Consider the following 25,265-nt stretch of genomic DNA (forward strand, 5'->3'; position numbering starts at 1 on the left):
CGGCCTGCCGCCGCCGCCCCGTCGCTGGGGGCTGCGGAGCCTCCCCCTCCCTCCGGAGCCAGCGCCTCCGCTCCGCGGTGGGGACAGGGGCCCCTTTGTCCCGGATCCGTGTTGAGCTGCTTCCCACTCTGAAACCGTAGCTGCGGGCGCTGGCAGCGCTGCGGCGGAGGGGGGTAAAGCGGCTTCCCACGACCCCCTGGGGGAAGGGGCCTCGCTGCGGCCCAGGCTCGGGGGGGCTGCACGCCCTTGTTTCAGGGGGGTCCATGTTGTCAGTCTATGAGCCGGGGTCCTGACGGCCAGAGTGAAGAGTATGGCAAACGGGACAGTCTTGGTCTTGCTCATCCTCTTCCTCCCTTCTGGTCGCCAACAGCAGTCTTGGTGTCAGGGAGGGGAGAGCAGGGTGCGGGGCAGGCTAAGGAGTGCTGCCTGCAGCAGTGTCGCCTGGCCCCTGGCAGGCTGGTGGGGTTACCGTGTCCTCTCTGGCCCAGGGCAGGAAAAAGCTGATAAACGTGGAGGGTATTAGTGGGCCTGAACATCCAGTGCTTGAGAAGACAGTTTATGACTTGTCATTGCGTGTGGGAGGAGGGATCCACGATCTCCGCAAAGCTATCGATAAGTGATGCTAGTGTGGCCCAAACGCATTAACCAGTTTCACCACTTTCTGTGCCAACTGCGTGTTCTTTGCTTGCTTCAGTTCTTCAGGCTTACAGGAGGCTCAGAGCTTGGTGGTGAGGGGCAGGTTAGCTGACCACCTCTGGACGCTTGCTCCTGGCCCTAGGAAGTAGCCTGGCCTCTTTGTTCACTCTGTAACCCTCCTTACCCAACTGGTGCTCCCTACCTCCTGAAAAGGGAGATGAGCCTCTCTCCCCTTCAAATCCACCACCAGTCTCATGCGCACAAAGGAATTTCTGATACGATGGTAATTGATTGCAGTACAGAACCCCAGCAGAGCCTCCCACTCCACCCTGGAATTCAAATGTCACCAAGAAGTCACTAAGCCTTACGACGACTCAAGTCATTCTCAGAGTGTAATGGGAGCAGAATGCACAACTGTAGCGTGTGGGCTAAAATGACAGGGTCCAGATACTCCTCGCTCCAGGTGTGAGCTGGTCTCTGGGTGGAGTCAAAGTGGAGTTTCTCCCCTTGCGTTGCATAACTGGGCGCATTCTTTCGGCCAAGGATTCACCTTCCTGTGAAGTGCACAACGTGCTCTGTGTGAGACAGAGTCTGTTCTGCTTTGACAGTGTTTTGTGTTATTAATGGTATTTCACTAGAAGTTCTCTAAAATATTTACTAGATTGTCTTTTGAGTTGCAGCTTGGGACAGAATGAATGTGTGAGCTGGATCAGCTGCTTGCTGCCTTCCCTATTCTGTGCCTGCTGTATTGTATTGCTTTATTGGCTTTTTTCTTTTTTTCTTCTGACCTATGAGTTTGAGCTTCTCTGGCTTGCCTGCACTTGTTCAAGTGAAGACAGTCTTCTCCTTTTCAGGCTGTAAAAAGCAGTAGCTTCAGTGTGTCAGCTATGTATGGGCCTGAGAACAACTGCCCACCTGGAACTCCGCTATCAAACGTTAGTGCATGAATAAGGATTGTGTGTGACTGGGCTGTGCCAAAATGCCGCAGGTCCCTGGCAGACTGTGTGCATAACCAAGTCCATAAGAGCCTGAAAATCTTACGGAGCCAAATTCATTTCTTCACAGGACAATGACTGGTGCTTTTAGTCATTTTAAGTTATTGTGGATTATACAAGAGCTAGCCTGAATCTTCTGGGCTTTCCATGGGTCAACATGAGTTTCCAAAGAAATATAAATAAATAAATGTGTGTGTGTATATATATGTATACACACAGATATATATATATATTTTAATTCAACAATACAGTCAGGTATATTTGTAATGTGACTGCTTTTCTTAGGAGATGCAAAACTGAGAACACATTAGTCGCCACACCAGGGGCAACATGAGCTTCTGTTAGGAACTCTCATTATATCACTGAGCATGGCAAATACTGTATATTCTTTATTCTGGCTGTCTTGAGGGCTGGAGATTATTCAGTTGTTGTTTGAACTATTTGGTCTGTGTCATGGCTAGCATCCAGGGATTGAACTGGGGACCTCAAGCTAAAAGTATCTGCCTGTAGCCTGAGTGGAAAAAGCTATGCTCTTGATCAGAGAGCATTAATAAACTGCCTCTATTTTTGCCATCAGCTGATCAGTGATGTGTGAATTTGGGCTGCTCTTGAGAGTTCATGGGGAAATGCCTAAACAATAGGAGAGCTGTTTAAGTCCTTTGAGGGACTCTTATCTTTTTTTTAAAACAGACTTTCTGATCAAGCAAGCTATTTTATCTCTAGTTACTCGGCATGATGGGTGTAGAGGGTACTGTATGACAGGGAACTGTGTCAGACAGATTAAAAAAAAAAAAGCCGTAATATCTTAGTCTAAGGCCTTAGTGGGTGGGACAGAAAACAGTGACTACTGTATCTGGAAGTTTTCATGAAGAATTTGCATGAAGAATGCAGAACTTTGCACCCTTGGAGCAGTTAAGAAGCTGTTCAAGAGGTAGCTTTTTGCCGCTACCTTGCGGCATGGTGACCACTGTAATTTAACATCCAAATGCACTCTGACTATCTGGGCACAAGTTTTTCCAGCAGCACAAAGTGTAATGTCAATGCAAAGAGCCTGGTGCATCCTCTGCTGTAATCATCCAGCTTTGTTTCGGTGACTGGTACAATAGTTTCATGTTCCTTCAAGCTGAAATGTGGGCTGAAGCTGGGCACTGCTATAAGGCAATATGTGTGACTGGCATCCTAATCATATTTCAGCCTTCAGTGGCTTCTCCTCACTATGAATGGCACAATGGGAAAGAGCCTTTCAGACTTGTGGTAGTCAGAATTTGTGTGTTAAATCTAGTGGTTGTCACTGGGCTTTGTAGTTTGTTGAAGAGGCATGTGAGAGATCTCCATGGTACTGGGGGCCTGGATCCAGAGGCATTAGGCTTGTATAGGATTTTATGCTCTCTTAGTAGGCGACTGTGGTAGGACTCTGTTTATCGTGACCTGTCAGTAAGTTTTTCCAGGCTAGAGGAGTTAGAATTGCTGCAGGCAACCCACAACTAACAGTGTTGGCAAGTCTTCAGCCTCCTCAGTCCTGTCCGTGCTATGAGCTTGCCCAAGCTGTGTCTCTTCTGTTTGCAGGAAAATATGGTACTTGTCCCCTGGGCTGTTGGGGACATGGTCAGTCTTTTCAGTCTCCTATAGGTGATTATCTGTTGGCAGTAACTTCCTTTCCCTCAGTTGCCCTGCTGCTGAGCCAAACCTCTCCTGTTCCTGTGTGTGCTGAGCCATCAGCTGCAGCACTGCTGTGTAGAGCTCAGAGTAGGCTTGCTGCCTGTCTCTGACAAGGGCAAGAAGCTTTCATGGAGGATTGGGAGAAGATGCAGCATATTTCACTTCTCAAATGATTCTAGATATTTATTTTTGCTTTTTGGTGTTTTCAGCCAGCTTTTCCTTGTACTAGGACTGCTGACCTGTAGAAACCTGTGTGAAAGCCTGCTGTTGACTCCAGCAGGCTTCTACCCCAACGCAAGCAAAAAAACTAGTGTTTTGAGCTGTGGGATAGGAGCTGCTTCAGGAAGCCATTAGGGAGGAAATAAAGCCCACTGGATTGCTCTGTTTGTGCTTTCTGTTTTTGAAAAGCCTCCCCGTGTTCTTTCCTCACATGTCAGGTTGAGTCCTGAGGATCAGAAACTGAGACCATTGCTTTGGGCAGTGGGCTGGGAAAGCAAATGACATTCCAGTGATGCTGAACAGTTAAAATCTATTCTGTAACGTGTGCCCTTTGGGCTGACTGTCCCATTTGCTTGTGTTCTCTTGGAGTTTTGTGGATAACACCTGGGATATGAAGTAATGTATATTAATAGTCCTGTTCTTCAGCTTGAGATCCAAAAATTTATTTGAAGAGGCACTACTGATACCAAAGAGCAGATTCTGTGCAGATAGTGTGAAAGTAGATAAAAGTTGCTCCATGACATACAGGATAATGAACTTCAAGAAGAATGCATGAAGTATGAATATCCACAGTGCAGGTCAGTTCCTAATGGCTGCCCTACTTCAACCTTGTTACTTATCTGTATCTCTGGGAAATAGGTCAGAAAGGCATATGAGTATCTTAGGAATGGAGTACCTACAAAGTGATTGCATCTGCCAAACTCTCCTTGAACCAGGAGATGCTACGAAGGGAATCTAAGTTACTGAATGGTCTCTCCAGTTCACAGAGCAAACGATGCTTCCTTTTTACATGCCTGGTCCCATAAAAGACTGTGTGAAATGACTCTGTGTAAAAGCTGGTTTATAGTCCTGCCAGTTCATATGGTACTGAAGTCTGCCTTACAGTTGCAGTTGTTCTTTGTTGTTTAGATTTTCCTGTGAGGAAGCAATTGAGTAAACCTAGCTCTGGTGACAAAAGGTACACAAAGAGCCTTGTCATCAAAGTGGAGGAACTGACCACAACGTGGAACAGAAGCAATGGGTGTGATGCTTTACCTTGTTCTTCACCTTTACCAGAAGAGATGTCCTAGCATTCAATCTTACCTTATTCAGCTCTCGCTCAAAAAGTTGGTTGTACTCCCTTCTACAGCCTTTTTGGGACTCGGAACTGTGCAGGGAACTGGATGAACTTCAGAAATGCCTTGATGATCTTCTTCCAGGTTCTTGTCTGCATTACATATGAATATTTGGAAGAAAAGTATTCACATAATAAACAGTTTTAGTAAATCAGTTTTACCAAGTAAAAACAGAAACCTGTTTGATGCAACCAGAAATAAAGAAATGCAGTACTTTGAATTCATTGACCATGTGATTGCCACACGCTTGGTCTGAATGCCAAAATACTTGCCAACTTTATCTCCCATTCCCCCTTCCTCAAAAGACACTAATGGAAAAGAACTATTGGTGAAGTGAAGCCAGAAGTTGCAGAACTGCAGCTGGCTTAAAAAACCACTGTGACTTTCAAATGGAAGGAAGGGTCAGAGAAGGCTGATTGGAGACACCTGACTACTGTGCAGTCTAGTGAAGCAAGAAACCACCAGAAGCTCAGTGTTAGAATGGAGCTAACTGGCTTGTGGCTCCTCTGAAAGTTGTTTGATTGCATTGATTCCAGTCTGCTTCCTTAAGACTTCTTAATGCATTCAAGTAAACTTGATCTGTGCTCTGGAGGTTGCAAGGTGATTCAATCACAGGAGAATATTCCATTGACATGGACTTACAGGAGTTTGCTTTTTTTTTCCTCCCCCCTCCCCCCAACCACAGGAAACACCCCCCCATCACCACCCCCCATTATTTCTCTCTTCTTTGCTCAGGGTTGGATGAGGCTGGGGCATTTTGTTCTGTTTGGATCACTGCTGTTCATGTAAAGCTCTGAACAAAACAAAGGTCTTGACTCAAAGCCTGGTTGGAAGTGGGTGGACTGGCTCAGCCTGCTATTGTGATGAGTTACCTTTACTAAGTTATAGGCAACTGTGTTACAGGATGGACTATTGATCTTGTCTTGCCAGTCACTGAGTGCAGAAAAAAATGTGACCAGGTGAAATGTAGATTAAATCCTGGAAAAACTGTCTGCATTCAGTGCAGATTGAGACTGCTGAGGAGGGGTATAATGGTGTTGGCTGGAGCTTTAAACACCTGTTTATCAATGATTTAGGAAGAAATAGCTTCCAGTTGTTTAGGGTCCCTTCTGATGAAAAGGGAAGTGCTGATTGCATGTGTTTGCTGGCAAGCTTGATGTTTATTTGCAGAGACTGATGCAGCAGGGTAGGAAGTACCCAGCATGGAAACAAGCAAGTGAAGAGGCTCGGGGTGGGGCAGTAGAGATTACAGGTTCTCAACATCTGCATGGGTTAAAACCTTGCCCTGAGAGACAGGTAAGCCAGGGAGTGTGAGAACTGGGAAGTGGGCATGCTGACTAATGTGTGGAACAGGAGCTATGCTATTCACAGGGCTAAGAAAGTAGGCTAGTGTAGTGCTGTTCCTGGTAGCTTGGATGTGTGTCTCTGCTCCTATTTGTAGCTGCCTGCTAAATACATAGACAAAGCATACATTTCAAGATTATTCCAGCAACTGTCTTGAACATACCAAATGAATGTGGCCTGTTACCCTGTCAGAGTATGGTACCCCATGGTCCAGCACTGATTTCCTCCCTCCTTTAACTGTGGATATTTGAGATTATAATCAAATTTTTCATAGGAAGAACTGGGGAAAAACCAACACAGACCTTGATAGCCCAATACATTCCTTCATCAACATTGCCTCATATTGTTGTGTTAACCAGGATAGATCTGTGTTCCTGTTATACTAAAGATCTCTTACGTCATATTGGAAAAGAAAGCAGAATTTTTCCTTTTCTTGGTGAAACAATTTCTGCCTGGTAAAGCTATGTCAGTCAGGAATCCTAACCCTTAGATCAGCAGCAATGTGTTGGTAGAAGCCTGTCCTGTAGCCTTGGCCTCTGAGAACCTGACAGGGAATAGCTAATAAATGTGGAAAGTACTTAATTCTAAATGAACATTTTGAAAACTTGGGGTAACACATAGAGGGATGTCCGTCTTCAGTACGTTAGCTTGGTCTGAATGTGGAGAAGACCAATATAAAGAAGCTGTAGGCTGAAATGAGAGAGTAATAAAGCAGCACGTAGACTCAGGAGGTCAGCCCCTTAAGTGGAAAAGGATCTTGTCTGTATTTTAGTACTTCGGTGTAATTGTGGAGAATTTTGCTGGTGGACAGCCACATGATCTCTAGAGAATCATTGTCTGGGAGACGGGCTTCTGTTAGAAGTCTGCACGTAGCTGAAGTGACCTTTGTGTGTAGTTACTGTTCTGCCTGATGTCTCTCTGACCTCTCCCTGGCTGGAGAGATCAGCTGAAATCTTGCTCGAAACTGCATTAGGCAGGCCTGGCAGGCTTCAGTCCTTAGGGAGCGGCTGGGAAACACTGGCTCTTAGTCCCTTTCCCAGTCAGGTGACTCTACCAAGGGTGTGACCACAGCAATAAGATAAATATCTCTAAGGGAAGTTTTGGAGGATCTTCATGTTACTTGGCATCCTCTCTAGCTGTAGAGAAGAACTGGCCTCTCTTCAGAAAGGTGAGCACACCTGTAAATATCAGTCCTCCTGTATAATGGCAGTGGAGAGCATGTTACAGGGCATCATTACAGTCATTTCAGAGCTATTGGATGTGTGCCTCCAGAGATGGTGAGGCTGGAAAGGACACCCTGTCCTATGCCCCATTTCATTCTCTCCATCAGGGACCTTCCTAGCACTGCTGTACCAGCAGCAATCCAGTTCATTACACTGCTGGAGTCATGTGGAACCTCCTGGCTCCAGCTCTCTAGTTCCATTCTGACAACAGGTTAACAGAAAAAAAATAAAGGGTTTTCACATCTGCTGTTCTGTAAGGGGAGGGGGGGGCTGTCATCCTTTTGTGTATTTGGATTGTTCAGATTGAAATGTTTATCTGCAACCTACACCAGAAGTGTCCTGGAGTGAAAACAATACCTTCACCATTGCCTGCTGTACGGGAAAAGTGACTCTTTAGGAATCAAACAAATTGGTCACAGAAATATCACATTGCTGTCTTGTGATGTTAGTTGTTGTCTTGAGGTGGATCAGTTAGTAGCAGCGATTCCTGATTAAAACTCTTGCTTAGCTTGACTTTAGCACCTATATAGAAATTGGTTCATAATAAAAATGTACTTACACCAAAGCCCCAGTTACTATTACTAGATAAATATTACTCAATTTGTTTCTACATGTGTCTGCATCCAGCACTTGTTGTTGCACTTGGGAAAGGGGAGAGGAGTTGGGCAGAAGGCATTGTCTGGCACAGCATTACAAGCTCTGTTTCTGTGGATGAATTCCTGCAGGGCTGCATGCACCAGCCCTTTGAGCATTTGTAGAGTTCAGAGGCTTGTTCTTGGCAAACTTAGGAAAACAATTGCTCACAAGGAGTCTTGGGAGGCAGTCGAGCAATGCACAGAAGCGACGCCTTGGGCATTTGGAGGCTGGAAGTATTGGAGTGTGGTGTAGAGGGAAGAGGATCTTTGTGGTTTACCTGCCTTAGGGAAAGGTTTCTGAAGTGGAGAAGAGTGATTATTACTATTGGGTCTAGAAGCTTTATTTGTGGATCAGGACCCTGTTGTACTCATGTTGTGCAAACATGAAACAAAGACGTACCTTGTAGTGTGTTGCCAGATTCACACATGTTTTGAAAGGGAAGGTTTTAGCCTGATGCCTTGGGCTGAGGGCAGGGATTTGCAGTTTGAGATGTGTGACTGACTGGAGCAGGGGTGAGATTAACAACATGGTTAAAGGTGGAAACAGCTCTGCCATGACGAGCCCTCTGGCATTTCCCCGAGTGGAGCTCAGTATCAGTGAGGCAGTCATGAGCCGTTCTACCTTTCCGCAGCTGAAGACCAAGAGTCTTTTTTTGATAACTTAATAGGGAGTTGATACAGGTGAGGCCTAATGACTGTGTTGGTCATAAGCAAGAGCAGATATTTGGGGGAAGGAGGGGAGTACCTTTTTTTAACACTACTAACAGAAAGGGTTGTAGCTGTGCAGCAATCTCATTTGCATGGTTCAGTTTGCCTACCTGACGTTGCTCATTGTAGTGGTGTCTGTGATGCCCTCATCCGTAATCTGCAGAGGTGTGAAGTGAATAGATGTAGTCACTCTCCCCCTCCTTCAGAGAGCTTATCTTGCAGGAGCTGCAGTGAGGTCTCAAGTAGCTCTTGAGGTACTTGGTAGCTGAAAGAGGAAGGTGGGAAGGTAGGGATAAACATTCCTTTCCTTGCAAATATGACTCACTAGATAGCCTCGTCTTAGCAGAGGTGGCAGTGGCATCAGTCTTGCATGTGGTGCTGACCCACATATAACTCCAGTTGACCCAATATAACTCCAGCTATATTGCTCATACTGTACAGGCTCTGCCAGCTCTCCTGAATCATGTGGTGGGTCTTGCTATATCAGGCTGTCCACAAGGTAGCCCTGTCATCTCTACTTTGCTGTAAAACAGCCTTGCCATGTATAACTCATTTGCTTTTCCTGGCAAACTCGGGTTTCCCCTGGTCTCAAGCTCTTGGTGGCTCACAACACATGCGGTGTTTTGGGAATAACTAGGCATGAGGGGGTGGAGTGGCAATCTGTTTGCTCTTTAGGGCTCAGGGTGACAGCAGCAGCAGCTGTTCTTCAGCCCCTGTGTGCAGCACTAAGTACCTTCCCTATGCCTGCACGCAGATCCAATTTGATCTGCTGACTGACATGGGCTCATGGAGTATGTAAAGTCCAGAAAAAGCCTGGCAGAAAAGGGTGCTCCTTGTTCTTTGACCTTTTTGCTTCTACCAGGCTAGATTTTTTTTCTGGACTTCTATAAAGTCTATACAACTGCTATAGAAATATGTACTTGACTGGCTGCTACTCAGGTCATGGAGATTAGCCTGCAGAAACATTATACTACTTTTATTGTATTCTCCCACTTAGCTACTGTGCCGATGACTACAGTATATCCTTAAGCTGTGGGATACTTTGCCACATGATGTTGTGGATGCTGAAAACTCATGTGGGTTCAAAAACAGATTGGAGAAATTAATGGAAGAGAAATCCATTGAGTGTTACTAAATTCATAGGTGCCACATCCAGCTCAGGAAGTTCCTGTCAACAAACGATTAGAGGCTTGGAGAGCATGCAGGGAGGCATCGTGTACGCTTGCTCTGCTCTCAAAGTGAGGGAAGGTATCTGCTTTTGGCTGCTGTCTACAGAGACTGTGAGGCTACGAGAACCATTAGTCTGATCCAGCACAGCTACTATTCTGTTCCAGAGCCTGTTGATCTTAGTGATAGTAAATCCAGTTATTTGGGTTAGTAACTCCTGAGAAAATAAGTGGGTATGGCTCAAATTCTAATGTGGAAACTGCAGAAAGAATGGATTCGGGGTTTTTTTTGTTTTGTTATTTGCTTGACCGTCCCTCAAATGAACAAGCACGCTCTGACACACAACAGCTTTCCACATTTACCCCCAAATTCTAGCACTGTGTAGTCAGCCTGAATTGGAAACCAGAGCTGGAAGGCATGTTTGTGATTCACTGCTTCCTGATAAAGTGGGGATGGGGGTGTGGGATGGAAAAAGTGATACAACAATTAGATATGCCACATAAAGGATCTATGTCTTCATCAGGAGAAAGAAAGGAAGGGTCCGGGGCAGATTTAAGTATACTTTTGCATAACTATTCATGAAGTATTTTTAATCTTGGCAATTTCAGGAATGTGTAGTCTGGTTTTACGGGGGACCACTGGAAAGTCTTAGAAGGTTTTATGGTGAGCTGTAACTTTTTAACCAATGACCTGGATCATGCAAAAGTGTCCCAACTCTTCCCCTGCTGCCTTCGTCACCAGAGGTCCCTAGTCTGTTTGCAATAACCCAGTCTGCTTTTCTTTCCTTCTTCCTCTTTTCCTACCTTCTTGCACTCCTTCTCCAAAACTGTCTTAATGTCTGGCTAAAAATCCCACTTCCTCCCAGGTTTTGCAGTTTCTGCTCTCAGTTGTATTAACTCTCAGTTGCCCTAACCTTCCAGCCTCAGCCGAGTGGATATTCATGACTGTGCAGAAGGTTTTTTGCTTGTCTGTTTTTTAAATAAATAGACTTTTGACATTGAAGTAAATCTTCAGGGAAGTGAATGCGAGGTAAACAAAAATGCCTTTCTGCCCTTGCTTCCCTTAGCCTCTGCAGGCCTTTTATTTCCCTATCCTCTGTGGAAAGTTGATGACAGTTACCTATACCATAATGCAAAATAAAGTATTTCTGAGAATGTGATGGGGACAGCTTACAGAACTAAGGGTCAAAAAAGCTCTGCTGGTAGAGAGTCACATCCTACCAGGGCAGTGCTAGGTGCTCTACTACTAAAAGGAATCCAGGCCTCTAAACCAGAATATGCATTTTTGTAAGTTTTTTGGTTTTGTTTTTTACATGTAGAGTTATCAAGTCCTTTGTCTTGTATATAAATCCTCTTCATCTTTAGTAAAAAGGGATTGGAGAAAGTGTATGTGTGTGTCCTTCCTTTCTTCTCCCAAAGCCAGCTATGTATAAAAGTGCAGGCAGCAGTGCATGAAGGCAGTGGGGTTTGCTAAACCGGACACTGTACAATGAGGGGGGACCAGGCCCCACGTACAGTGCCTGGGGAGCGTGCTTATTTTAGGCCTTTCTGGCCACGAGCTGCTCTCTTTGCTCAGCTGTTGTGATGCTACCTTTCCCGCACAGTGCTGTCATGTCACCCCGATGTTTCTATTTTAACTCTCTCTGGGGCTAGATCTTGTGACACAAGGATTTGGCATCTCTCCTACGTGCTGGAACGTGGCATCTCAGGAGGCACAGTGGCTGCAGCTGCTATATCGGAGGGTGCCCCTCCTAGTAGCTGGCAGAAGGGGGACACCCGTAGGATTGCAATGCATCAGAACGGGCAGCATTCCTGCAAAGGAGCAGCAGTGTCTAACTGTGCCCATCTCTGTCTCCTCCAGTCTTTTTCACAGAGTTTGAAGAGCTCGGGACATACTTGCCAGCTGCCTGCTGCTCCCCCGCGACATCTCACTTTCAGCTTTCAGGTATGTAGTTACTGGGGACAAGAGTAGAGTTGCATGCCCTGGAGGCACATAAGATAGCTTTGCAGCCTGCTGACAAATGCTGGGGAGGGAGGACAGGGACAGCTGGTGGCATGGGTGGAGGTATTCTTCAGGTTTCAAGGTTCGTGCACCTGAGTGTCATGTCCCATTTAACAACTTGCTTCTGTGACTGGAATTCAGCACTTCCAGCCTTCTGGAAAAACCCAGAGGAACAGCATTAATGTACTCCTGACACTCTCCATGGGACGAGACTGGGCAAACAGGGCCAAACTGTTTCCAGAAGAAATGTAGGAAATTCCTGCAGTCTGTGTTGGTGTGCTTCATGGCGTGGCTCATGCTGCTGAGAAGGATTTGCAGGAGGTGGGAGATGTGGTCTCTTGACCTGATCTTCTTCATCTCTGCTGTGTACTCTGAGCTGGCAGAATGAGCAGATACCTCTCTGGGGTGTGAGGGAAGCTTTTTATAACTAGGAATGTGCAAGAGGAGAAGTGGCAGCAAAGGACATCTATGCTGCATTAACCCAGACTTGCCTAGAATGGAGTGGGTTTGTGTGTGAGTCACTGGGCTTGGGCCTTTTTCTGTTACTCCCTCTCTCGTTCCTGCACAAGAGCAACCCTGAACCTCTCCCCAGGGAATTCATTGTGTCACACCATGTCAGGAACAAACTGGCAGCGCAGACAAGCACAGGGAATAGGCAAAAGTTCTGAGACAACAGAGGATGAGAGGCACCTTTTACCTTCTAGCCTAGATTTTGAGCCTAATGCAGTGGGAGTTGAGTGTAATGAACACACCAGCTCTACAGGGATGTTTCTAGAGAAGCAGTGCTGCTGGGTTACTGGTATGTGTGCCGCAGTGCCATTTGGCTGGGTATGCCCCAGTGTGTTTCTGTAGTTCTGCTCAAGCCCAGCTCAGCTGGTGGGCAGCTTATAGGGTTCCTCCCCATTCAAGTCATGCCTGCCTGCTGACTGCTCAGCCTTGTTTTCTCCAGTCAGTTGTTGTAATCCCATAATCCTGAGTCATACTGGGAAGCTGGAGTCATCTCCATTGACAGAAGACTTATTTAAAGTCTGTCAAGGCAGATTTCAAATAGCTTTAGCTACCTCAGTTTCTGTAGCTTTTGCTACCCTCTTGAGGGCCTTGGTTAAGAAAGGAATCTCTGCAGAGATGTCTGGTGCTGCTGAAGGGTGTTGGATTCACTAGCATCTCCAGTATCTGTACAGCTGAGGTTTGGCAAGATTGTCTTCTACAACATCCTTTCCAAATGTGCTACAGGCCTGCCAAGGAGGCCTTCTGTCAGCAGGAGGGAGGTTCAGTCCTGGGCATCTCTGCTGGATCTAGCCATCTGCTGCTGGAGGTGCAGTGATGCCAGTACTTGCCTGCAGGGCAGTAAGTTGGGCTCCTCCAGCTCCAAGAGTCACGGAGGACTGTGCTGTCTGCAAAGGCTCAGCCAGTGCTATGTTAGAAATCACTTTTCTCTCTTCTCAGCTTAACTGAAATCTGCAAAAATTTTCTGCTGCAAGAAAACGGGGGTGATGTCATCAGAAGATGATGCTGGCGGGGAGGCTCCTGGGGGCAGTTTCTGGGAGGTAAGGAAGGATAATTGGAGTGTGAGAGAGGTAGGAATGTCTTCTTACCTCCTATCCGTGGAATTAGGGGGTTGAGTTTCAGGTTCCTGGATGACATGTTGTTCTTGGGGAGTGGAAGGGAGGAACTGTGGGGAGGTTCAGTAATGCACTCTGTATTACTGCAGGGAGGAGGTGACCCTTACCTCCACAGATGCTGTGGAACGAGAGTTCCTTGTTCAGCTGACGCTGATCTGAGCTGTGAGAGAGGCAAACAAAGCATCTCAGCTTCTTCCCTCCACTGTTGTGCCTGCCTGAGAGAGTGCCAGTAGAGGGTCTGAGCCCAGCTGCTGGCTTCAGAAGGGCCTGTGCTCCCTCCCCATGCAATGATTGACCTGCTGCTGTCTGTTCTGAAGGAACATGAAAGTACAGTATAAATGATGATGTTGTGTGAAATTTCAGGCTGGAAACTACAGGCGGACAGTGAAGCGTGTGGATGATGGGTACCGGCTCTGCAATGACTTAATCTCCTGCTTCCAGGAGCGAGCCAAGATAGAGAAGAACTATGCCCAGCAGCTAACAGAGTGGTCCCGTAAGTGGAGGACCAATGTGGAGAAAGGTAAAGTTGGCAGGTTGGACTGGGAACAGGATGCAATCATTGCGCTCTCTTCCTTGAGTGCTATCTCTTACTGAGGTGACGCTGTCTCCTTGGGGGACAGGCTTCCCTTATCCAGGAAGGGGGTGACTTTTTTGGGTGTCTTTGTGTGTGTGTGTGTGGTTTTGTAGCCAGTCCTCTGATTCACTTGGAGAGGTGTTCTCTGCATTGTCAGGTGTTTGGTTACAAAAAAAAAATCTATTTGTTTAGATTGGCAAGTCCTTGGGCAGTCCAAGTCTTAAATCAAGCTGCAGATCTCCCCTTTTAAGGATGGATTGGCTGCCTCTCCCCCTTCCCCTCTAGTCAGGGAATAACTACTAATGCTGTGATTGAGTGGCAGTGGGCTCAAACTGACAGCATCTCACAAAGTAATGGGAAACAGTGGGACAGATGCCCCAAAGGACCTACTGGTCTGTGAAGCAGCAGCTTAGCCTCAGTCATGAACTAGTGTTGCTATCTGTCCTGAAGCTCAGGCCAGATCTGTGAAGAGAATTTTCTACAGAAACTTTCTCCTAGCAGGCACTGTCTGGGACAGCTAAGGCTGCCCAAAAGAAATGCCTGTCTCGGCCAGCTGTAACAGCCAGTGTACATGCTGCCTGTTGGGACTGTGTGGAGACCAGTCAATGCTGACTTGTGTGATGGGGGAGAGTTAAGGAAATTACTCCATACTGATAGGTGTGTGTAGGAGGAAAAGAATCTGCGTTCCCTTCTGCGGACAGGAGGTGTAAGAGCTCCTCTGGTGCTTGTTCCTGCAGGTCCACAGTATGGTACTCTGGAGAAGGCCTGGCATGCCTTCTTGACAGCTGCAGACAAACTGAGTGAAATTCACTTAGCTGTCCGGAACCACCTGGCTGGGGAAGACTCAGATAAGATCAAAGCCTGGCAGAAGGAGGCCTACCACAAGCAGATGATTGGAGGCTTCAAGGAGACAAAGGAGGCAGAGGATGGGTTCCGCAAGGCCCAGAAACCCTGGGTGAAGAAGATGAAAGACGTGAGCAAAGTGTAAATGGGGAAGGAGGGATAAGGGAAGTTGAGCTGGCTGCCTGACTGTGAGAGCCACTGGGCAAACAAACTGGATTTAGCCAGAGTAGTAGAGAATGCCAGAGAGGGAGGGTTGTGTTGATGGTCTCTTGTCCTTGGTGGTTTTGTAGCTTCCTTCCCATGTGGGAAGACTTTGGTAACAGGCTCTGTATTCCTGCACAGCAGGTAAGCACTGAAAAAGGGATCATTTGGAGGTGGTACTTCCCTTTGGAGCATGTTTACTAAATGCCAAATTGGCATTCCTATTAGGTTGTCCTGAAACCATTGCTGCTGACTGTAACAAATGTTAACATGCCCTCTCTGAGTAATAGAGGATCAATGTGGTCAGGATTATGGCTTTCTCTGCATCTTCCTCCTATAGGTGGAGACTTCTAAGAAAAACTATCATGCAGCCCGGAAGGAGGAGAAAACAGCCCATACAAGGGAGAACCATGCCAAGGCAGACTCATCTGTCTCACAGGAACAGTTGCGCAAGTTGCAGGAGCGTGTAGAGAAGTGTACTCAGGAGGCTGAGAAGGTGAGTATGTGTTTTATGGATGTGGGTCACAAGGATACTCCTCTCGAGGAAAAAGCACTGGTTGTAATGTCACTCGGTGAAATGGCTCCTGCTGAAGCCTGTAAGGAGGTGTGAGATCCCATTTTCTGAGGTTTTAGCAAGTTACTGAGACTTCAGTAACTAAGACTAAGGTCTCTCTATCTTTGGTGTTGAGTAAGATCTAATTTATAAGTAAATTTAAAAAAGTAGGAGATTTGGTGTGGGGGTAGGAGCTGCAGAGCTGAAGACTTGGCTACCAAAAGTGGCTGGTTTGCCTGCCCACGAGAGTGGAAGTGCGGAAGGTCCTCTATGGAAGAGGGTGGCAAGGAAGAACAAGGAACTTGCAAGAACATTAGGAGAGCAATGGACTGGGATACCAGCTGTGGGATTTCTTCTTTCTGTGGTGTATTTGTTCAGCAGTGCAGGGGGGGAAAAAACTTGTCAGTCCCAGGCCAGAGCAGGGAGAGTGTCACTGGTTTGACATGAAGGCCACACATCTCACCATTACTGTCCTCCTGGGTTGATACAGTGCAAGGATCAATATGAGAAGATGCTGGAAGAGCTGAACCGCTACAATCCCCGCTACATGGAGGACATGGAGCAAGTGTTTGAGGGCTGTCAGGAAGCAGAGCGCAAGCGATTGTGCTTCTTTAAGGAAATGTTCCTGAATCTGCACCAGCATCTCAACCTCTCCACCAGTGAAAGGTACCAGCCCTGACACAGGAGGGAAGTCTGCCAGCCTGGGGTGCCCTGGGCTCTGGTGAGGGGTGCCAATTCTGGTGTCTGAAAGGGAGCTGCCTGCTTGCATCAGGCAGGTCTTGCTCCTTCCCCTTCCAAGTGTGTCTGAGAACTGGCATTTGGTCCCTTTAGGCTGACCAGTGCTAGTGTCTCTGATCTTGGACAGTGCCAGGCTCCCTAGAGAGGATTCTTTCTGCCTCTGAACCCTTCCTCTTCCGCTACTGTCTAGTACTGTCCTGTGGGTGTGTTTCTATTCCTCCATGTTGCTATATACAATCCCAGACTGAGGAATGTGGCTCTGTTGCCTTCTAGTATCTATAGCTATTACACCCATTCTGCCCTGAGTAAAGAGACTTTTGTGAGATAATGATAACTGTAAGCCCACAAGTTGCCCTTAAGTGTAGGGGTTACATGGGGGAAATAGGTGCAGCCAAAAATCTTCTGTGCTCCTATACTTTAAGGTGGAGGCAACAAATTTGAGCCACCTGTCTGTGTGCAAGAATGTGCAAGGTTCTTTCAATGCTCATTTGATGAGCTGTGCTGAGAGCTGGCAGATGTTAGCTGCTGCCACACCAAACAAGCCTGTCCCATTTGGCAGGCTGACTCTTCTGTAAGGGTGGCTCTTTTCCTAGGGCTGAGCAGGTGCTGCTCTAGCATCCTTAATCCTGTGGGACTTTGGATGCTATGTAATTGTTCATGAGGTTACGCTCTTCCTTTCTACTTGGCTTTTGGGAAACAGCTGAGGGACTTGGTTACTGATGGTTCTGTCTGTTCCTGGTCACAGCTTTCATGCATTGTATCGAGATCTCTACCAAGTCGTCATGGCTGCGGACAACCAGGAGGACCTGAAGTGGTGGCGCAACACTCATGGACCAGGCATGGCGATGAATTGGCCTCATTTTGAGGTGCTGTAGCATTCTAGAGTGTATTATTACTATTTCCAAACATTTATCTGCTTTACTGAAATTGGTGGATTGCTAGTCTTGTGTTGGAAAGACCATGTCTTTGCTCAGCAGGCCCAGGATGTTAGGCTCTTCTAAAATTTTTGTTGTGTTGCAAGCTCTTTGGTGCCCAAAGGGACACATGCAACCCTGCCAAACTGCAAATGCTCCAGCCATCCAGCTGCAAGGTCAAAGAACAAGAGCTGGTGCTCAGTGCCTTGGGACAAGTTCCTGTTATAATTTTCTCACAGCCCCTCTTGTTACACCTTGGGAATTCATCAGGAGTGAGCCTGCTATGCCAGCAAGGCCATTTGGCTGACCAGTCCAGCCACAATTGAAGTATGACCTGGTGTTCTGTCCTTCTGTATTGGTCAGAAAAGATGCACAGAGCTTTTGTATCTGGGTGGCTTGATGGTGTTACTGCTTTTCCCTGAACAGGAATGGTCCCTCGAAACACAGCGGCCGATCACCAAGAAGGAGAAGAGTGGCAAGATGGCTGATGATGTCACGCTGACCAGCATTTTGCCTACACGGGATGGTGTTGTCTCACAGACCCCTCTGCAGACAAGGCGAAGGTAAGGGCTGAAGTCTGGGATGCATCAGGTTAGGAAAAGTACAGTCCTGCCTAGGGTCATGAATGAGTTGGATTGATAGGAGTGATCTCTTCCTTAACTTCCTGTCTCTTGCCCATGGCCTTGCCTGTGCCACCCTGGAAAACACAGGGTAGAAAAGGGGGTTTATGGTAGCTGCACTTTTTTTTTGTCTAGTATGTACTGCCTCACAAGGTGCCTTCCTTGTAAAGATCCTTCTAGTGATGAGATCTGGCCGAGTCAGACTAATGCTGTGTGAGATTTTTGGCATGCATTTCCCCAATCCTTTTTCCTCCCAGACAGGGTGAGGAGAGTTGGGAACTGGCAGCTTTGCCAGTTAGCTGTACTGTTTCCTAAATGCAGGCATCAGATTTTTTTTTTTTTCACCCCCTGGCATGGTGCTGAGTACTACCTGACAAGTGTGGGTATAGCTGCTTCCCTTACCAGGAAGCAAGCTGGAGAACAGGGAGAGGCTGGAGAGACTCATGTCCTACAGTTCTAGTAGCCATCCTGCTTTAAAAGGTGAACTGTGGCCTAAGTGAAGTGGGCAGAAAAGAATGGGGATATAGAGATGTCTCAAGGCCACTACTGTATTTCAGTCTGTTGGATTCAGGGGCCCTATTTGCCAATCTACAGGTTTTCCTATCAAGAGGAGCAGAACAGCCTCTTCTATGACAGCCTGAGGGCACCTGCCCATGTGAAGTTAGTATGGAACGTAGCCTCTTCAGGGGTTTTTGGGTTCCAGGTGCCTGTCCTCTGCTGCTCTTCCCCTCTGCTCTTGTTCCTGACTTGGAAAATGTCATTCCAGACATGTTTCTTTGGGATGGGAGACATGGCTTTTCCTGTCTGTCTTATTCTTGGCTGGAATAACTCTGAACACAGCTGGGCTCTCCAGTTAAGACCGGCCTTCCTTGTCTGAGAGGGTCTGCTAGAGTAGGATGAGGTCATGAAGAGTGTGCCTGTGTGAAAGTACTTTGAGAATGAGTTACCCTCCTGGCCCTCAGGGCTGTAATGCTTGAATGCTTTCAACCAAATCTAGTATCTGCTGATCTCTCTCCCCCCTGTTCACCCTCACTTGGCTGTTGGGCCTCTTGCACCTTGTTCTATAGCATAGCAGTCTCAGGGGGGAGTCAGGGTGGTGCATGATTCAGGAGCAGGTGGGTGAGAGATGAGTCTACTAACAACCATCTTGTCCCCTCTCTCCTTCCACATACAAAGCGGAGGGAAGGAAGACATTTCAGAGTGGTCAGATGAGGACACTCCCAAGAAGTGCCTGGATGCCAATGGGCATGAGGAGGACATAAAGGTACCAGGTGTACGGGTACGAGCGCTGTATGATTACACAGGACAGGAGGCTGATGAGCTGAGCTTTAAAGCAGGTACAGAAGCACTAATCTCTTACTAACCTCTTGCTGTCCTCACTCGGGCTGAGTGATTGAAACACTCTTTAAGAACTGGATGTCCCTTGAAAACTGATACTTACTCTTCTTCCCTGGCCTGACCCATTGCCAGCTCCTCTGAGGTGGATGATACCCTGGGCAGTCCAACCTGTTCTAGACTAAGAGACAGGCCACATAAAAAGAGATTGCCTTGGCCTTGGTCACAGTGTAAGGAGAGCAGACCCCAAGTGGTAAAACGGATCCTTCCTGCCTCCTCCTAAGGCACTTACTCTGTCTTGTATCTTGAGACTTTATTAAATGTTTCTCCCTTGTGCCATCGATACAAAAATTACATAGGTGGTCTGGATTGTCCTTTGAAGTAACCAGAAAATAGATGTTTTGGGAGAAAGCTCAGCTGACTGACATGCACTACTGAAGGCAGAGTTCAACTGGCAAAAAAACAGCTATGCAAACTGTTGCTCAAAATGGGTATCTTGAGAGTGGAGATCCTGGCTCACAGCAGAGGATTGAGTGAGAGAGAATGCTGTTGCAAACAGACCCTTCCACTTTTCTTCCTTCAGTTAAATTTAGTTTGCATATGCCATCTTCTCCAATTCCAAGAGGGCATCTGAATCTTGAGAGTGTCTCTAATTGTGCTTGTTTTGAGTCTTACATGGTGTCTCTGTGCTATGCCTCTCCAAAATACACCTGTTTTGAAAAGGTACTGAAGTCCTTCAGTACCTTGTGCCTGAGGCCACTATCTATGCTGCAGTGTTACCATACTAGTAAACTTCCTAACGCTAACTTGTTGCTTTAAAATATCTTACAATATGGGTGCTCTAGAACTTGACTCTTTGCTCTCTCTTTCCACCCAGCAGATGTAATGAGGCATGACTGGTTAGCTTCAGCCATCCCCTTCTTGAATCTGCTCTGAGCAGCATGCACCAAGTAGAGCTTAAGCTTAACAGCAGATGACTCTGAGCCTCTGCCAGTGTGGGATGTGTCTATTGATGCAGTGAGACCTCCCTCTCTGGCCGAAGTATGACCTTCTACTGGTGGAGAAGGGGACCTTTCTGCCCTTTCCCAAAGTAGATGTGGGAAGATTAAAAGCCTTTCCTGCTCATAGTCTGAGAAATGAATTGATTCCATGCCTTGCTGGCCAAACCAGACGCTCCATCATGGAATAGTCATTTTGGGTCCTAACAGCTAGAGAGCTTAGCAGCATCTTACATTCCCTTCCCACATGCTACGGAGGAGCCACTAAGAGAGAAATCTCTGAGATCCTTCTGATCTCTCTGGCTTGTAAGCACGTTCCTCTGGGGAGAGGAAAGCAGGCAGAAATATAGGGCACAAAAATATTTCTGATGTTGAACAGCAGAAGTGAAGGTCTGGCCCTAAGTTCCTTGGCCTAGGGGATGGTACTGAGCATAGATACTGAAGAGGTCAGTAACTCTGGCTTTGGTTAAACTGTGCAGTATGATACAGAGTGCGATAAGGGGAGAAAAGTGTGGTGATTCAGACCAATAGGTCTTGCTTTTTAATCAACTCTTTTGAGGTGGGGGAAAAATGCCATGCTACCTTTCCCAAGACTGCTTCCTAATGACTGTTTTTGCTTTTAGGTGAAGAACTAATGAAGATTAGTGAGGAAGATGAGCAGGGCTGGTGCAAGGGCCGACTTCTCACTGGCCAAGTTGGACTCTATCCTGCTAACTATGTTGAGAAGGTTGGATCATGATTGCTACTGCCCTGCTAGTGTCCCACAGCCATACCAGCATCTCCTGCAGAGGTCACTGCTGGCCCCAATCCACCTTTGCAGTATATCCAGCAGCTTCTGGACTTTGAGGGCATGTATTCCATGTAACTAATGCTTCATTTTAAATGCCTAGACCTGTAGGGATTTTCTAATAAATAAACAAGGATGAGTAAAGACTTCTCTGATTGTGAACACTATAGGAGTGCAGAAGGGAACAGATCCTCTTGACTTGCACTCAGTGAAGGGAGATAAGTGACACATGCAGCTCTTCAAAACAGAGAAAGGAGACTTCCTTGGCTTCGATGCACATGCATCCATAGGGTGGTGGGGTCTGCCCTGCCCCCAAGTTTCCTGTTCAAGGAACTTTGGATGTACAGGGCAATAGGGAACTTCTAGTATTGCTTCCCCTTTTTGGCTCAATCAAGCTGACTGGCAGAAATCTTATTCTCCTACATCTTTTGGAAGTTTTCAGCATCCGAACCTGCAGGCTTGTTGGCTCCCCTGGTAAGGCAGCTGGTATAAGTGATACAGCTTCAACAACCTGGATGTCCCCTCCCACTGCTCTCAGATTTATTGGGATAACACCAGGAATTAATGGTAGTATAGCTGGGACAGGAGAAAGAGGCTTCTGTCTTGCATGATGTGGCTGTTCAGGCTAACAAGTTATGGACAGAACTGTCTAGCAGCAGGTCAGAGTTGACTCAATGTTTCCTGAGCTAGAATGGGCCTTGACACATGCTGAAGGCTGGTATTAACAAAGAGGCAGCCACATTCCAGTGCTGTTCTGCTTAGGACCCCTAAATGCACTAGTATGTGTTGGGGTTTCTAATGCTTCTAGATCATTTTGGCTATACCTCTCTTCATGAACACTCAGTACACAGTAGAGACATTCTTTTTCCTTCTCCTACATATTCTTGACTTATGCATGCTAGAAGCACACTCCCTGCTTTGCCAAAGACCCCTACACTGTGATGAAGGGTAGCAGAGTGTGGAAGCTACCTGCTGGCTGGCACAACATTAGCTATAGAGGGATAACTCTTCTTTTGGTCCTGAATTGCTGCAGGTATACTTATGCCCAGTTGTTAAGTGCCATTCAGCAGGGAGGCCCTATCAAACCTCTTTATCTGGCCTGCCTTTCTGCCCTTGTAAGCCTCTGAGGCTGCTGAAACAGAAAAAAGTGGAACCTGATCCTAGTGCTCTGTGTATTCAAACATGAGGACTGATGGATATGTTCTGTATAGGATAAGCCCAGGAGCTTGAGGGAACAAAAAAAGGAAAAGCTACCATTTTTGGAAAAATAAAAAAACCCTAAACAATAGTTTAAAGGCTGTTTACTTACTCATCTGCTTGAAATTGTTGTTGAGATGCATTGTGAGTTTGTAGTAGCCTTCTGTAGTGAAATTCTTATTCTGGGTTAGCACGTGAGGAACTTGGTTAAGTCAGAAAAGGGGTGATACAGATAAGGAAGTCTGAAGTCATAGGTGAGCATGTTAACAGCAGCTAGTGAACCAAAATGGATGTTTAACAAATGTAGACTGAAAAGGAGGTGGGGATGGACAGATTCAAACACTGTTAACTCACGAGAGATTAAAGTATCACAAATATCTTATTGCCTGCCTGCTAGACAGAGTAGAAATTAACCTTTTACAGCACACTGAATGCCTTGAAATGTAGTCTGCCATGGACAAAGAGATCTGAGACTAATGCTATTTAGTGCTTTTTGTGATACCACAAAAATGCATCAGCTGTTGAAAGGTCTTGCTCAAAGTATCCCTAGCACTGTACTTCATGAATGGGGGAGGGGGTGCAAATCAAAAGAACAAGGCTAAACCATTTTGTTCTGAATCAGTAATGTCATTTCTCAAGAAAAGATAAAGTATTCCCAAAAGACAATTAAAGATCTAAGGAACAGACATTAAAAACACTTGGATTTAGCTATGAATTTACCTATTATTCTAGGTTCAAGATTTGAAGAAACCTCTAAGCTTATGCCATGCAATTAGAGGTGTCGGTGTTGGATTTATTTAAAGATCTAGTCTTCTCTTTCAGTACTATATCCCAGGTGAAGTATCATCAGTGTTGTACAGTAACTGCAAGTGTTCTACTTGCTGACCCACAACTGAATGATTTGTTGCTGCTTTGTCCTAACACACATGAATGGGAAGAGAGCATGCCTGCCAGGCTTGTGAGATAACAGAGACAAAAACAGTCAGGGATAAAATGACCTGAGATGTGCTTTAATGAATACTGAAATTTACCTTGTTAGCCTGGATATTTTCAAACACTAATGCTAGCCTTTCATGTAAGGTCAAAAAATTCTAGAAGGGAGTTATGTAGGATAACATGGAGGCTTGACTTCAATTCCCCTTCTGAGTTCTAGTCAGGCTATAATTTAGGGATGGAGTTAGGTGTGGCCAGAACCTGCTATGAGGACAGAAATGTCCAGTGGCCAGGACCTCTGATTACAGTACAAACAACCTGAAATTCCACAGGACAAAGTCTGAATGGACTTATTTGTCCTAGGAAAACAGGACCACCTGATCATAGTAGGCTGCTTGAAGGTTGAAATAGTGACATACTGCAGCTTATGTGAACAAGTCCCCTAAAGGAATGTTTGCATATCAGAAATTCCTGCCAAGAGCTGAAGTAATGGACAGGAGACAACACATTGAGAATGAAGAATTGCTTGGCTGGACTGTACCTCATAAATTTTGGCATGGCACATACTACTGGCTACCCAAAACCAAATGGATTAGTAAAAGAGAGCCTTTGTAGTAAAGAACGAGCTGGAGGGGAAAAAAAAAAACAAACAACCAAACACATCTAATGATCTTATATTAAACTAATAGCTCTGCCTGGAGATTTAGATTTCCGTAGAAGCAAATGAGGTTTTGTTAACCACAAAGGCTCTAGTTGAAACTTGTCATCCATGCCATGCCAAAAGTCTTGTGTGTGAGCAGAGAGATGCACCCATGAACTAATTCCAGAAGGCCAACAAAGCCTGTTTTTCCCCCATGGTTTCTGTAAAAATGTACAGATGCGTCTCTGTGCCTGATGGGCAACAGTGAAAACATTATCTAGTCATACTTTATGTTTTTAATAAAGCCATTCCTTGTGGAATGCTTGTACATCTGTGGTTGGCAGATAATTAATTTGGTTCTGACATCTTCCTGGAAAAGAATTTCTAAAGTATCATGCAAAGCTTGGATTTCCTGTTGAGCATGAATTTTCTAGGAAGAGGAAGTTAAAGATTCTCTATGATGGATCACACCCATTTCCCCAAAGCAGCAGCTGAGCTTGCTCAACCCATTAATGATGTTTCTGCCCTGTAGGCAAAATGTGGGTCGCAGAGCCCACAGGACAGCTGTGCTCTCTGATGGCAGCTGAGAGTTGCGGTTAGTGTATAACTCTTGGTGGCACTCCCACAGGCCTGTGTGGAGCTTGGGACCGTTGGTGCTTCAGTTTACTGTCCGTTCCACTTCCCCATCCCCTGTGTCCTTGTGGCTGGTTTGCTTGGCACGAAGCACTGAGGCAGGTGCAAGTATGTGGCAATCCTGCACAGAGACCCCTCAGAGCTGTTACAAACTGTCCTGCACTCGCTTCGCTCCTGCCCTGTTTGCAGGGCAGCCCAAGGCCGCAGCCACATGGAGCTCAGCTCTGCTATTTCAGGCAGGTTCTCCCTGACTGAAGTGCAGGTTGTGCATAAACTGGGGCTGCATTTCTAGAGCTGCTAGTGCTATGCTTATGGGCAGCAGGCTGCAAAATTCCCCTCTGTGAAGAAAGCTGGTGCCAGAGTTAAAATGGGCTTGAACGCTCTACTCAGACTGCCTGCAGACTCAGGTGATCACTTCCAGGGTAACTGCACAGAGACTGGCTGCAGACTGGTCATGGGGCTGAATCCGAGACAAAGCCAGTGCCACAAACTCCATCTTGACCCATGGAAATGTGGTTGGAAAATACCCACTACAGGCTGGCAGGAAAGGTTGTGCAAAACAAGCAAGAATAGTAAGGCTGCATGATATGAGGCAAAGTGTCTTCAGAGGGACCTTGCACAAAAGAAAAAAAAAAAAAAGGAGAAACAGAAAAAGGCTTGCAACCAAGTGTTCCACCACTGCCCAGGTCCAGGCTTCAAGGAGCTGGAAAACTCAGGGGCTGCAAGGGAGTGAGACTGTTTACCAAGCTACTTAGGTTCTTAGAAGATCAAAGAGGATGAATATGAGAAGATCTTTCTGGAGAAGATGAACAAATCCTTGCTGAAAGGGGAGGGCAGGGGGGGAGAGGGCAATGGGGTAGGCTCTGTAACTGGAAGAAATTGGCTGGTTTTCTTTGGAACACCTTGACTAAGCAGCACGGCTCCAGTGAACTTTTCCAAACCAAATTTCAGGCCAAATCACCTCAGCTGCTTTCA

General features: G+C 46.4%; 1 protein-coding gene across 1 annotated transcript; it reads left to right on the forward strand.

Moving 5' to 3' along the window:
• The first annotated feature begins 11,455 nt into the window (after positions 1-11,455).
• PACSIN3 (protein kinase C and casein kinase substrate in neurons 3) lies at positions 11,456-21,035 on the forward strand. The gene is made up of 10 exons (XM_009277511.1): positions 11,456-11,645; positions 13,149-13,249; positions 13,688-13,844; positions 14,636-14,871; positions 15,283-15,438; positions 15,986-16,161; positions 16,979-17,099; positions 17,574-17,710; positions 18,944-19,104; positions 20,724-21,035. The coding sequence occupies exons 2-10, from the start codon at positions 13,196-13,198 to the stop codon at positions 20,837-20,839; spliced, it is 1,314 nt and encodes a 437-aa protein (XP_009275786.1). The 5' UTR covers positions 11,456-11,645; positions 13,149-13,195; the 3' UTR covers positions 20,840-21,035.
• Positions 21,036-25,265: the final 4,230 nt, after the last annotated feature.

This window comes from Aptenodytes forsteri, unplaced genomic scaffold, assembly GCF_000699145.1.
Source record: "Aptenodytes forsteri isolate BGI_AS27 unplaced genomic scaffold, ASM69914v1 Scaffold146, whole genome shotgun sequence".
NCBI lineage: Eukaryota > Metazoa > Chordata > Aves > Sphenisciformes > Spheniscidae > Aptenodytes > Aptenodytes forsteri.

Excerpts from the sequence above, each read along its gene's own strand:
- PACSIN3 (XM_009277511.1), top strand. The coding sequence starts at position 13,196 with ATGTCATCAGAAGATGATGCTGGCGGGGAGGCTCCTGGGGGCAGTTTC. Across the intron at positions 15,439-15,985 it reads GTACTCAGGAGGCTGAGAAG|TGCAAGGATCAATATGAGAA; the intron begins GTGAGTATGTGT and ends GGGTTGATACAG. Across the intron at positions 19,105-20,723 it reads TGAGCTGAGCTTTAAAGCAG|GTGAAGAACTAATGAAGATT; the intron begins GTACAGAAGCAC and ends TTTTGCTTTTAG.